Source organism: Osmerus eperlanus, chromosome 2 (genome assembly GCF_963692335.1).
Source record: "Osmerus eperlanus chromosome 2, fOsmEpe2.1, whole genome shotgun sequence".
Classification (NCBI taxonomy): domain Eukaryota; kingdom Metazoa; phylum Chordata; class Actinopteri; order Osmeriformes; family Osmeridae; genus Osmerus; species Osmerus eperlanus.
Window position 1 is genome coordinate 1,143,248 of NC_085019.1, and position 12,131 is coordinate 1,155,378.

General features: G+C 50.4%; 2 protein-coding genes across 2 annotated transcripts in view; both read right to left on the reverse strand.

Annotated features, from left to right (window-relative positions):
* Positions 1-596: 596 nt before the first annotated feature.
* On the reverse strand, positions 597-9,555 carry LOC134039699 (probable ATP-dependent RNA helicase DDX17). Its single transcript, XM_062485729.1, is given in 16 exon segments — positions 597-2,182; positions 2,433-2,672; positions 5,737-5,796; positions 6,061-6,122; positions 6,453-6,563; positions 6,731-6,903; positions 7,228-7,271; positions 7,274-7,387; positions 7,544-7,673; positions 7,676-7,687; positions 7,942-8,007; positions 8,202-8,335; positions 8,579-8,675; positions 8,829-8,973; positions 9,078-9,175; positions 9,451-9,555. Coding segments are annotated over 15 exon segments (1,917 nt in total). The 5' UTR covers positions 9,134-9,175; positions 9,451-9,555; the 3' UTR covers positions 597-1,709.
* A 122-nt stretch (positions 9,556-9,677) lies between these two features.
* The window catches only part of itga2b (integrin, alpha 2b), a 12,734-nt gene continuing 10,280 nt past the window's right edge, over positions 9,678-12,131 (reverse strand). The window contains exons 26-30 of the mRNA XM_062486026.1: positions 12,021-12,116; positions 11,785-11,901; positions 11,572-11,673; positions 11,109-11,231; positions 9,678-10,540 (exon numbers count right to left, since the gene is read on the reverse strand). Coding sequence (XP_062342010.1) covers positions 10,430-10,540; positions 11,109-11,231; positions 11,572-11,673; positions 11,785-11,901; positions 12,021-12,116 — 549 coding nt within the window. The 3' untranslated portion in view covers positions 9,678-10,429. The remainder of the gene's footprint in view (positions 10,541-11,108; positions 11,232-11,571; positions 11,674-11,784; positions 11,902-12,020; positions 12,117-12,131) is intronic.

A 12,131-nucleotide genomic window follows, 5' to 3' on the forward strand; every position in this document is an offset into this window, starting at 1 on the left:
ATGGTGGGGTACATACAGATTCTCTCAATAAATTCTCTCTGGATAATCTGAATCAGTGGATGTGTGTGACTGTTACTCTGGATGCAATGGTCCAACATGATGGTTCCTATGGATACTATGTACAGGGTTCTAATTACAGGGGGGCCTGGGGGGGTTTGACCCCCCTAATGAAACATATATATTACTTAACTGATATCAGTTAAATTAATTATCAATTGGTTTGAGCGAGATTTGAACCAGGGGTACCATGTTTGTCAGTAGACTCAATGGTACACATGCTTACCCACTGAGCCACAGAGGGTTCTGATATGAATTTTTTTCCCAATTTGAGACAGTATTAACGTTTCTGTTTAAGTTCTGCCCGTGCTGCATCTGAGACTTCAGAACAGGTTTCGAATTACGGGGGGGCTTGACCCCCCTAATTAAGACTTGGACCCCAAAAGAGGTCAAAACAACAGGTCGGGGGGGGGTTGATACATTTATACATCGTTCTTACCTGTAACCATAAATATTACTTTACGCCCTGGAGAAGAAGTTGACCCCCCTGATTCTCATAGTATTATTCGCACTCTGAACAAAACCACTGGACGCAAATGTTCAAAAGGGTTGTTGAAAATGTATTCAAACCTGAAAAAAAAAAGGAAAATGTAAGAAAGTGAGCCTAGTGGAGGTTATAGCAGGTTTAAACACCTCAGCCATACAAAACAAGACCGGGACCAACAAGATTAGAAACGTTGACACAAATAAAAGGTGACATGTAAAACACGTACGTGTGAGAGCAGATCATGTTATGTTTATATCGTCTACAGATCAACTTCACAAAATCATACCTTCAAAGGCGTGACAAAAAGTCTTAAACCACATATGGGTTTGGATGAAGTTACTTCATTACGTGGGTTCTAAAAAATGCTAAACAAAATATTACGAGTACAAATGTGACAAACACAAAAAAGCTACCCAACATTTTTTTTTACTGCCAATTGTAACAACCCATTAGGACTGATTACTTTTGTGGACTTTTTCCAGATGTGAAAACCAGAAAAGTAAAGAGGAGCACTAGAAGCCGGGGAACAAAAGCTGAAGCACAAGAATCACAAAGTAACTGCTGGACCTACCTTCAAAACATCCCAGAGATTCACAAGACTCAATGTAGCAAAGCAACTAGAAGCTTCCTAATAACAGACTGGTTCACATCTGATCGTTTTTTACACAATAACATGAGACCTATTCCTAATTTCAGAAATATTACATACAAGACAGACACCAAAAGTAGCTAATCACAAAGATTTGTATAACTTCTAAGCAAAAGAGAAACGCAGAAACTCAGAATAGGTGTTAATTGCCAAGATAAAGAAGTGTCAATGACTCCTGCCTCAAGACAGGCATGTCTGGTAGATATGGAGACTATAGACATGTGAGCTGTGTATGTGTAAATGAACAGGTTTATCTTAAAGGTACAGTAGGTAAGATTTGTTCAGTAAAAAAGGCGGTGTGTGGTCCCCTAAATAAACGCAGTGTCAGCTGATTGGACGCGCTATTTCACAAATTTGAATTTATTTGTTACCTGTTGCAGTTTTACGTGTTTTCACGTAAGTGTGCGTGTGTGTGGCGGGGTGTGTGTGTGGCAGTGTGTGTGTGAGGCGGGGGGTGTGTGTGGCGGTGTGTGTGTGAGGCGGTGTGTGTGTGTGAGGCGGTGTGTGTGTGAATCTCTACTTCCGTCCTGGAGCAGGGGGCGGGGGGGCAAACTGAAAGGGGGCGTGTCCCATGAGCCCCATCATGGGCTGGGCAGGGGTGAACTGCTGGGCCATGAGGGGCTGGGGGCCGGGCGGGGGAGGGGCCTGGCCCCCAGAGCCAGACCCCCCCCTGGAGGAGCTGTACTGAGTGCTGCTGCTCTGGTACGGCTCATAGGAGGAGGAGGAGCCTGAAGTGGAGGAGGAGCTGTAGCTGCCACGCCCATCTCTGGAGCTGCGCTCACGGTAAGAGGAGGAGGAGCGGTCTGCATCGCGACTGCCCCTGCTGTCCCCCCTGCTGTCCCCCCTGCTGTCCCCCCTGCTGTCCCCCCTGCTGTCTTTGCCACTGCCACTTCCCCCAACGCTCTTCATGCGCCGATCACACTCATCCTGGTACATCAGGTTGGGGTTGTTGGAGCTGGAGCTGACGCCACGGAAACGGGACCTGCTGCCTAGGAACCGGGAGAGGGGGAGAGTTTGAGGGATACTGAGATAACGAGGGAGGGAGTGATGAGGGAGAGATGGGGAGAGAGAGAGGATAGAGGGGAAGCCACGTTTGCTAACCAAACCAGCACACCCATATAAAGCATCCAGTCAGCCTTCTGTGGAGGCACATGAACCATCACAGCTCACATCACCCTTCAACCCCCCCCCATCTCTCCCTTCACAGTACCTCCCGCCCTCTCTCTCTCCCTCCCTCACCTCCTCCGCTCCCTCCCCCACGGCCGGTGTCGACTAGCTGCAGCAGCTTGGGGTTGATGGCCTGCCGTGCCTCCTCCAGGACACGGAGGAGCTGGCGTGCCTGCCGCAGGTTCCCCGGGGTGAAGAAGGTGTAGGCCGTGCCCTTGTTAGTGCTGCGCGCCGTGCGCCCGATGCGGTGGATGTAGTCCTCAGAGGAGTTGGGGTAGTCATAGTTGATGACAAACTTCACGTCCTCCACGTCTTTGGGTGCGCGGGGGGGAGGGGGAGGGCAGATGGTTAATTGATAGGAGGGAAGAGAGAAAGAGAGAGAGGTTAGCTTGCTGATGTGATGGTCTGTAACACAGAGGTGTGTGTTTCATACTTTCTCAAGGCAAGGTCAGGGTGAAGGGAGGAGGATCAAATATCATCTGCATTTCAGGCAAAGTTTAAAAACAGATTTTAGGACAGACAATACCTGTAAGATACCCGTCTATAAACAGTCACTTACCTGCCTAAAAATACACCAGACAATCTATACTGAGCACAGCACCAAGCGTATCGTCTTTCTGAGAGACTTCCAGGGGCTAGGTCAAGCTGCTGACATGTCCCTGCCTGAGTCATGAGGGGGAAGGTGATGTCACTCCTCTGAAGCGCTCACGTGACACAACGGTGAAGCGAAGGGCAATAGTTGTTTGTGAGGGGTTCAAATTATGGCAAATTTATTTTTAAAGGAAAGGAAAGAAGAGTCTGTTTCTCATTACAGTGGACGTAGGGCTCTGAAGACACTGCTGTGGGTTTAAAACAAGTCTCCTTGTTCGTGTAGATCGGTGATGTGAAATATTGAAGAGGAGGGTGGGGGTGGGAAACGGGGGTACTTACCCTGTCAAGAGATTTAGAAATTACTTACAAGGTTAGCTTTGTCTGCCCCCGTCCCCCCCACCCCGGCCCAGTCCTGGGAGGTCTGCAGGGGTAGGAGGGTTTGGACGGAGGACTACACTGGTTCCTCCCCCCATCCCTCCCAGCGCCTGGGGAGATCCCGGATCCTCGACCAGGACTCAGGCTGGACTGGACCTGACACCAGACTGCCCACGCTGGACTGGACCTGACACCAGACCGCCCTGGAGCCACTCCCGGGGTCCCAGGATGAAGGACCCCAGAATCTAGACCAGGCCCCTTGGTCTCACAACACCATATTCTGCCTCTTCAAGTCTCTCTGCTTCCTGGGAGATGCTGGTTCTGATGGGGGTCAGGGGTCATGGTTAAGTACACTCGACTGCTGCTTGGCTATCGGGTGTTTTGAAATGACTTCCAAAGCAGTGTAAAAAACAGACAGCCTGTCCCTCCGACACAGACAGGCCTGTTCTAGGGACCAGCTGTAAACAGCTGCAGGTCAAGTGGGCATTAGGGTCTGAGATGTAAGTAAAAAATGGGGTTTTCGAAGGTCTTTTGAAGGGGTGTATGTCGGAGGAGACGGCTGGAAGAGACCCAGGGAGGAGACATTCCTTCCAGATCCTTCCTGGATGCCAGCAGAAAGTCCACGAGCCCAGGAGTTGCAGTAACAAGAAACAGACAGTAGGGGGAGCCTGAACACTTAGGGGCTGAGGAGGAGTTTGTGTTGGGGGAGGGGGTTGATCATGTGTGTCTGGGAGCGGGACGGGGCCCTGACTGGGGGGCTGGCTGAGTGGAGGATCATGGGATGTGATCCTTCATAAGCTCAGGGGTCATCTGTACACGAAGCACACACACTCTCACACGCGTGCGCGCGCACACACACACACACACACACACACACACACACACACACAACAGGGCCAACTGGGACAGAGGTCATGAGCTGTGGAAACAGGTTGGGTAAGAGAGGTAGAGAGAGAGAGGTAGGGAGAGAGAGGTAGAGAGAGAGAGGTAGGGAGAGAGAGGTAGGGAGAGAGCGAGGGAGGTAGAGAGAGCGAGGGAGGTAAAGAGAGAGAGAGGTAGGGAGAGAGAGGTAGGGAGAGAGCGAGGGAGGTAAAGAGAGAGAGGTAGAGAGAGAGAGGTAGGGAGAGAGAGGTAGAGAGAGAGAGGTAGAGAGAGAGAGGTAGAGAGAGAGAGGTAGGGAGAGAGAGGTAGGGAGAGAGCGAGGGAGGTAAAGAGAGAGAGAGGTGAAGAGAGAGTGGTGGACAGGAGGCTCCTCCAGGCCAGGACTCCTGCCAGCCAGGACCAGACATGACGACGCCTGCAGGAGGGGTGGGGGGGTCGGCCCGGCCCTGCCTGGGGGGGGGGGGCTCCAGGGAGATGGGGGGCTGCAGGGCAAGGTCAGAGGGGAGCCTGGCCCGCCTGCCTGCCTCCTGGCTGGGCTCTGTCTTCTGGTAACGCACCACCGCTCCTGGCCACCGGGGGCAGCACTGACGGGGATGAGGGCTACAGGGGGCTGACACACCTGATCCAAGTCTGCCCACACAATGTTGCTGTAGGAAACTGGCCATTGATTGGAATGTATGTAGGTGCTGTCATGGGAGGGGTGGGGGGGGTGTCCCGTATGGTGGCCATGGTGGGGGGGGGACAGGTGTGGGGGGGGGGTGGTCCATCGCCAAGTCTCTGGGGTGTCTTGAGTTAACTGTTACGTTGTGAGAGTGGTGCGTTACTGTCACAGGCCCCGCCTCCTCCATGCCCCGCCCCGCTTGCCCCTCCCACCCCGGGGGCAAATTTGGAATCCCAGCAGCACCCCGCGCCGCCACCCCCATCCGCCCGTTGCCCAGGCAACCGGGCTCGTGGACGGGGGGAGGAGCTTACCGAGGGCTCTGGTCTGGGTTTGGAGAGTTGGCCCTTTTCTGGGATTGATTAATCAGGCCGTCTCTCTCCCCCGAGTTTCTCTCATCAACTCAGGCTTCGATTAGTCATGCCTGGGTCAGGCGGCAGGCTCTCGAGGGCCTGTGTGCTTCTAGTTGCCGGAAGAGAAATGTGGAAACCAAAACAAAAAATGGAAACAAAAATAAAAACACAGAAAAAACAAAAATTAGGTCAAAGAAAATTCCAGATGTGGTTAAGGGAGGCTGCATCACCAACCACCATCCAGTTAGGCTACGTTCAGGAGCTGACTGACAGGCTACACATCACTGCTCTGCTACGTGCTCTGTAGGCCTGGCTGCCTGTGGACCTGAGGCCGGCTGCAGGCACCAGGGCTGCAGGCACCAGGGCTGCAGGCGGGGCTTCTCACTGCTAACACGGACAGCAGCGCTCCTACTGGGCTACTAACATGCAGGCTGGGACGACCCACCCACAGCATCACACTGTGTGAGTGGACAGCTACTGTGTGTACTGTGTGTGTGTGTGTGTGTGTGTACTTTACCTAGACCACGCGAGGCCACGTCAGTAGCGATGAGGATGGGAGCCTTGCCACTCCGGAACTCTGGACACACCACAGGGGTCAGAGGTCAGACAGAACAGAGGTCTCAAACAGCAGGATAAACAGAGGGGTTTACAAGCAGGGGAAACAGTTGGAGTAACCAGAGAGGAGTACACAGGAAGAGAGAGTACTGTGTGTGTGTGTGTTTTGGGGGGTGTTACAGCAAAATAATTGGAGCAGAATGGACTGACTACAAGCACACTGAACAGCACCAGGCCTGTTCCGAGGCAGAATAGACTTCCTCCATCACCAGGGGGTCTCTCTCACCAGTCAGCACCCAGTCTCTCTCAGGCTGGCTCTTGTCACCATGGATACACATAGCTGGCCACCTGAGGGCAGAAGTAACACATTTACAGTGTGTGTGTTGAGAGAGGTGTGAGTGTGAGAGAGAGAGAGAGAGAGAGAGAGAGAGAGAGAGAGAGAGAGAGAGCGAGAGAGAGAGAGAGAGAGAGAGAGAGAGAGAGAGAGAGAGAGAGAGAGAGAGAGAGAGAGAGAGAGAGAGAGAGAGAAAGAGAGAGAAAGAGAGAGAGAGAGAAAGAGAGAGAGATGTGTGTGTGAGAGAGAGGGATGGAGAAACAGAGGGATGGAGAAACAGAGGGATGGAGAAACAGAGGGATGGAGAAACAGAGGGATGTGGGATGTGGAGGGAGAGAGCTTACCCATCCCGTCTCATCCTGCGGGTCAGGTCATCACAGCGCTTCTTGGTCTCCACAAAGATGATGGTCTTGTTCTCCTTCTCAGCCATGATCTCCTCCATCAGCTGGAGCAGTCTGGGGAGGGAGGACAGACCCCGGGGGAGAGGAGAGACAGATAGATAGACAGATAGAGGGGAAACGATTTGAGGGGGTAGTAGAGAAGGTAGAAAGAACATGATGAACACTAGTGGTTCAATTATGTCAGAAAGAACCCAGTCCAGTCCAGTGTCTCTCTCTCTTACTTGTTGTCCTTCTCGTTCTCCATGCACACGTCCACTATCTGCAGGATGTTGTGGTTGGCGCTGAGCTCCAGGGCGCCCACGTTGATCTGGACATAGTCCCGCAGGAAGTCCTCTGCCAGCTGGCGGACCTCCTTGGGCCAGGTAGCGCTCCACATCAGGGTCTGACGGTCAGGCTGAGAGAGAGAGAGAGAGAGAGAGAGAGAGAGGGGGGGGGGGAGAGAGAGAGAGAGAGAGAGAGAGGGGGGGGGGGAAGAGAGAGAGAGAGAGAGAGAGAGAGAGAGAGAGAGAGAGAGAGAGAGAGAGAGAGAGAGAGAGAGAGGTTACTTAATGAACCGGTATCAGGCAGCAGGAGACAGCCCTGGACCCAGCCCCAGCCCCTGCCCCAGCCCCTGCCCTAGCCTCGGACCCAGCCCCTGCCCTAGCCCCTGCCCTAGCCCCTGCCCTGGACCCAGCCCCTGCCCTGGACCCAACCCCTGCCCCAGCCTCTGCCCTCTCACCCTGATCTGGTCGACGATCTTGCGGATCTGGGGCTCAAAGCCATGTCCAGCATCCTGTCAGCCTCGTCCAGGACCAGGAAGGTGCAGCGCCGCAGGTTGGTCTTCCCTGCCTCCAGGAAGTCGATGAGACGCCCAGGCGTGGCGATGCAGATCTCCACACCTGAGGGACAGGAAGAGCTGCTCAGTGGGGGCAGCCTGCTGCCTCCCCAGCCTGCTGCCTCGCCAGCCTGCTAAGGGCCAATGAAGAACTAGGAAAGGCAGTAAAGAAAACAGTGACTCTGAACAATCTCACGTCCGGTCTCCAGCTCGGTCTCACCTCTCTCCAGGTCTCTGATCTGGGGCCCCTTGGGGGCGCCTCCATACACACAGGTGCTCTTGATGCGAGACGACCTTCCGTAGTCATGGGCAACCTGCTGTACCTGCTGGGCAAGCTCTCTGGTGGGGGCGCCAGGACCAGGCACTAACACACACACACGGACAGACAGACAGACACACACACGTTAAGACAGCCCCAGCTTATACATAACAATTCCTTGAGAATTCATTGACTCCTTTAAAATGTTTCTTCATTTGAAAAAAATATTGATATTAACACTCACTTTAAATACCCAGAAACTAATAAGAAGTAAAGGTAAGTTTTAGGGACAGCTGAAGGATCAGTGTGTAGGATTATCAGCAGACTTGTTTATGATTTATGATTGTGTTGTGACTCACGATGGGTCCCTGTCCTCTCTCCAGGTAGGGCTGGTGGCTGATGTGGACAAGGGCCGGCAGGAGATACTGAGGACAACAACATAGAACATAGAACAGGAACTTCAGTTTGTAGGACACATGTTAGTCTAGGCTTAAAACACACCCTGAAACTCCTAGTCCACTTCTGCTTGAAGGGACCTGCATGCTCTGATAACCATGACGATATTGGTGATAATGACAGAGATGGTAACGGAGACAGGGTGGATGGTGGAGCGTCTTACCGACAGGGTTTTCCCTGAGCCGGTCTGGGCGATGCCCACCATGTCCCTGCCACTCAGCGCCAGAGGGAAGCCCTGGGCCTGGATGGCTGTGGGCTCCTTGAAGTTCTGCTGCATCAGCACGTCCATTACGTACTCTGGAGCCGAGGCGGGGAGGGGCAGGAGGGCAGGAGGGGCAGTAGGGGGGAGGGGCAGGAGGGTAGGAGGGCAGGAGAGTAGTAGGGCAGCTGTGCTTGGAGATGTAGGCTATACTAGGATTAGATCACCTGCAGGATCTTGCAGGTGTAATGGATGTTCTTTTTCTTAGGACACCATCTTAATAAACAAATCAAGCCATTGTGTGTGTGTGTGTGTGAGAGAGAGTGAGTGTGTGTTCTCACGTGGGAAGTGGGCCTGAGAGAAGCTGGTGACAGGCTTGGGGCAGCCTGAACCTCGGATGGTGATCTCCTTTTTCCTGCGAAACTCCTCTAGGTCATACTGGAACACACAAACGCACAGGGTTATAAAACATTTCACTTTTCATCATGTAGGAAAGCTTAAGATTTTGGAGTGTGTGAGTGTGTGTGTGTGTGTGTGTGTGTGTGTGTGTGTGTGTGTGTGTGTGTGTGTGTGTGAGAGAGAGAGAGATACCTGGCTAATGCGCTGCACATCTGGGTGCTCTTTGTAAAAGTTCTTCTCGAACTTAGGAAGTTGGTCCAGGTCCCATTTCTTTTTGCGTAAACGCTCTCCGGGGTTCCCAAACTTACCACCCCTGCTCGACCCGAAACGGGGACTTCTAAAAAATATAATACACGTAAAAGAGAATACAATCACCCACAATGGCATATCTTTTTGGAATACAAAAACATTTTTTATTATTGGTTAACTGCCTTTACCTACCCCCTATCGCGACCCCGGTCACGGTCCCTGTCACCGTACGATGAGCCTCCTCTCATTTCAGATGACTGTTGGATTAGCAAACACGTCGTTTACGAAAACTGCAACAACAACAAAAAAGGTACGTGTTTAATCAATCTAATGTTTGCCACGAGTTGCACCTGTTGTGCAAACGCTTGCCTACAGTGATAAGAGTGAGTTACTAGCTAGAGTACATGCAGTACTGATACAAGCGTACCAGTGCCATTCCTGGAAATACAAGGATAAACAACAGTTAGCTAACGTTAAAGAAAAATAAAATGCACACAAAACTGTTTTGACTACTTAGTTAATGAAAAAGCATTACGACTACGACTACTAATACTTAGATACTAACCAAAGTTCTATGCTGTGAAGGGCTGCTGTTTTGTTATTGTTGATTTCGTCTTCTTCTTTCTTTTTACGTGAAGACGGCTTCCTGCTTTTCGACTGTAATGATTGGTGTGCTGGCCTGGCGACCAAGCAAACAGCGATATGATTGGCTGGCCAACGAGTCAAAGCGAACCAGTGGTAGACGACGCGTACTGTGGAATGTTGTAGAACGCCAAAGCAATGCATGAATAGTAATCAGAATCAGAAAGGGTTTTATTCGCCATGAAAGTTTGCACAGACAAGGAATTTACTTTTGCAGGAAGGTGCATACATTAAACATATAGGAATCCTAAAACGTAAATATGTGGTCTAACTATACTTAAGGTACAAGTCTACCTAATACTAATAAAAAATATAAAATAAAATATAAAGTAGCCAAATAATTTACAATATAAAAATACAAATAGTACAAGAGATACAAATAGTGTAATATTGTGTAATTGCAATGTGCTTAAAGCGTCTGTTCCGAATAAGCATTACTGACATAAATTACAATGCGAGAGGAAAGGTATAAATGTATAAAATGAATTTATTGAAAAAGAAAAAAAGATTGTATTTCTGTTCACTATATATGAGTTTACATATGTAAAAATTACATGCAAATGTGAATATTCTGTTTACATGCAACACATTGCTACAAAAACAAATGTACTCTATGCATACAAAATGCATAAATTTTTCTGAGTACTACAGTTGTGTACAGTATTGACTTTTCCCAATAAACGTGTTGCTACTGTTAAAATCTGTATTTTTTGAAATTTTTATTTAACCTTTATTTACCCAGGCAAGATCATTAAGAACAAATTCTTATTTACAATGATGGCCTGAAGTATCTAAGGTATCTAAAAAGCTCAGTGATACACAATAGCATTCAGCTAGACAAAAGTGACATTCTTGTATAGTACAATAACAAGACAATGTGAACACAACAGTAGAATAGACATCTATTTGTGTGTGTCGGTTGGCATCTGGGCGTATTCTGATTCTGCTGCCAGCTCCTCCTCATCATCATCATCATCATCACTGGGGGGGCGGCTACGCTTAAAGAACCCCACCTGAACACACACACACACACACGCACACACGCACACACACACACACACGCACACGCACACGCACACACACGCACACACACGCACACGCACACACACGCACACACACGCACACACGCGCACACACGCACACACACGCACACATACGCACACACACGCGCACGCACACGCACGCACACACACGCACACATACGCACACACACGCGCACGCACACGCACGCACACGCACGCACACACACACACACACACACACACACACACACACATGGGAAGTAACAAAGTACAAATTCTCTCCTATCCTTCACGATGTGTGTGAAAAAACGTTTTTGAAAAGTTACAATTAGAAAGTTTGAAAAAAGTTTTTCTAAAAAAGGTTAGAAAAAAACGTTTTGAAAGTTTGAAAAAACTTTTTCTAAAAAAGGTTAAAAAAAATTTTTTGAAATATTTATGTTCCTTCTAATTTTCTAAACACACATAAATCAAACATGAAGTGAAACCATTGACCGTGATAAAAAGAGAGCTCTGTTAGAGCAGAGAGGAGTGCCGTGCCCCAGATGTCTGCTGGCCGTACCTTCCAGAAGATGAAACAGAGCAGAGCCAGCAGGAGAAGGCCAGAGATGATGGACACAACTATCCACCACACTGGCACCTCCTTCTCACCATCCGGACTCCTCCACAGAACACTGGTCTTAGTCTGTGCACACACACGCACGCACACACACACACACACACACACACACACACACACACGCATGCACACACACACGCACGCACACACACACGCACGCGCACACACACGCACACGCACACATGCACGCACACACATGCACGCACACACACACGCACGCACACACAGAGATAAAGGCAAGTGAAGTGTGGTATAACAGCCAAGGACTACTGTGCTGTGGGAGGAATCAGGAAGTACTTATGTGCATTTGTTAATCACAATCAGTAGATCAGCTTTGTCATCTGTTCACGTATCTTATTGATTGGATCTATACTGAGTCACCGGCCGTCTCTTCCCCAGTGCTTACCTCGGCGTGTCCACTGGACAAGTCCTGGGGTTGGATCTTGGAAGCTGTAGATGTGACTTCGTACTTTGCGGAGGACCGGAGGTCAAAGTTCACGTACGGCCTCTGAAGAGAGAGAGAGACCATGTACTGTAGAGATATCATCGCTTCCCTCTTTCACTCTCCTACTCTCTCTCTTCTTCTTGTCTTTACTGTCTCTCGCTCCCTCTCTCTTACCTGCGTGAAGGTATGGAGCCAGAGTCGAGCGGAGATCCTGACCACAGAGCTCCAGCCACGCTGCAGACCAGTGGCCTCGCACACGAACCTCACACATCCTTCCCCTCCGCTGCAGTTCTGCAGAGAGACAGGGACACACTCTCACCACACACTGACCACTCACTCAGCAGGCAAGGACAGCATCAGGCGAGGCCTGTGCGTGTCTGTGTTGATGTGACTGATCAGGTGTAGTGTACCACGAGGATGGTTCCTCTTTGTGGAGGCTCATGCTGGTGTGTCTCTGGGTGCTGCTGGAAGCTCTCCATGGCTCGCTCTGTTACGTTGGATGCCAGCTGTTGCAGAGGGAC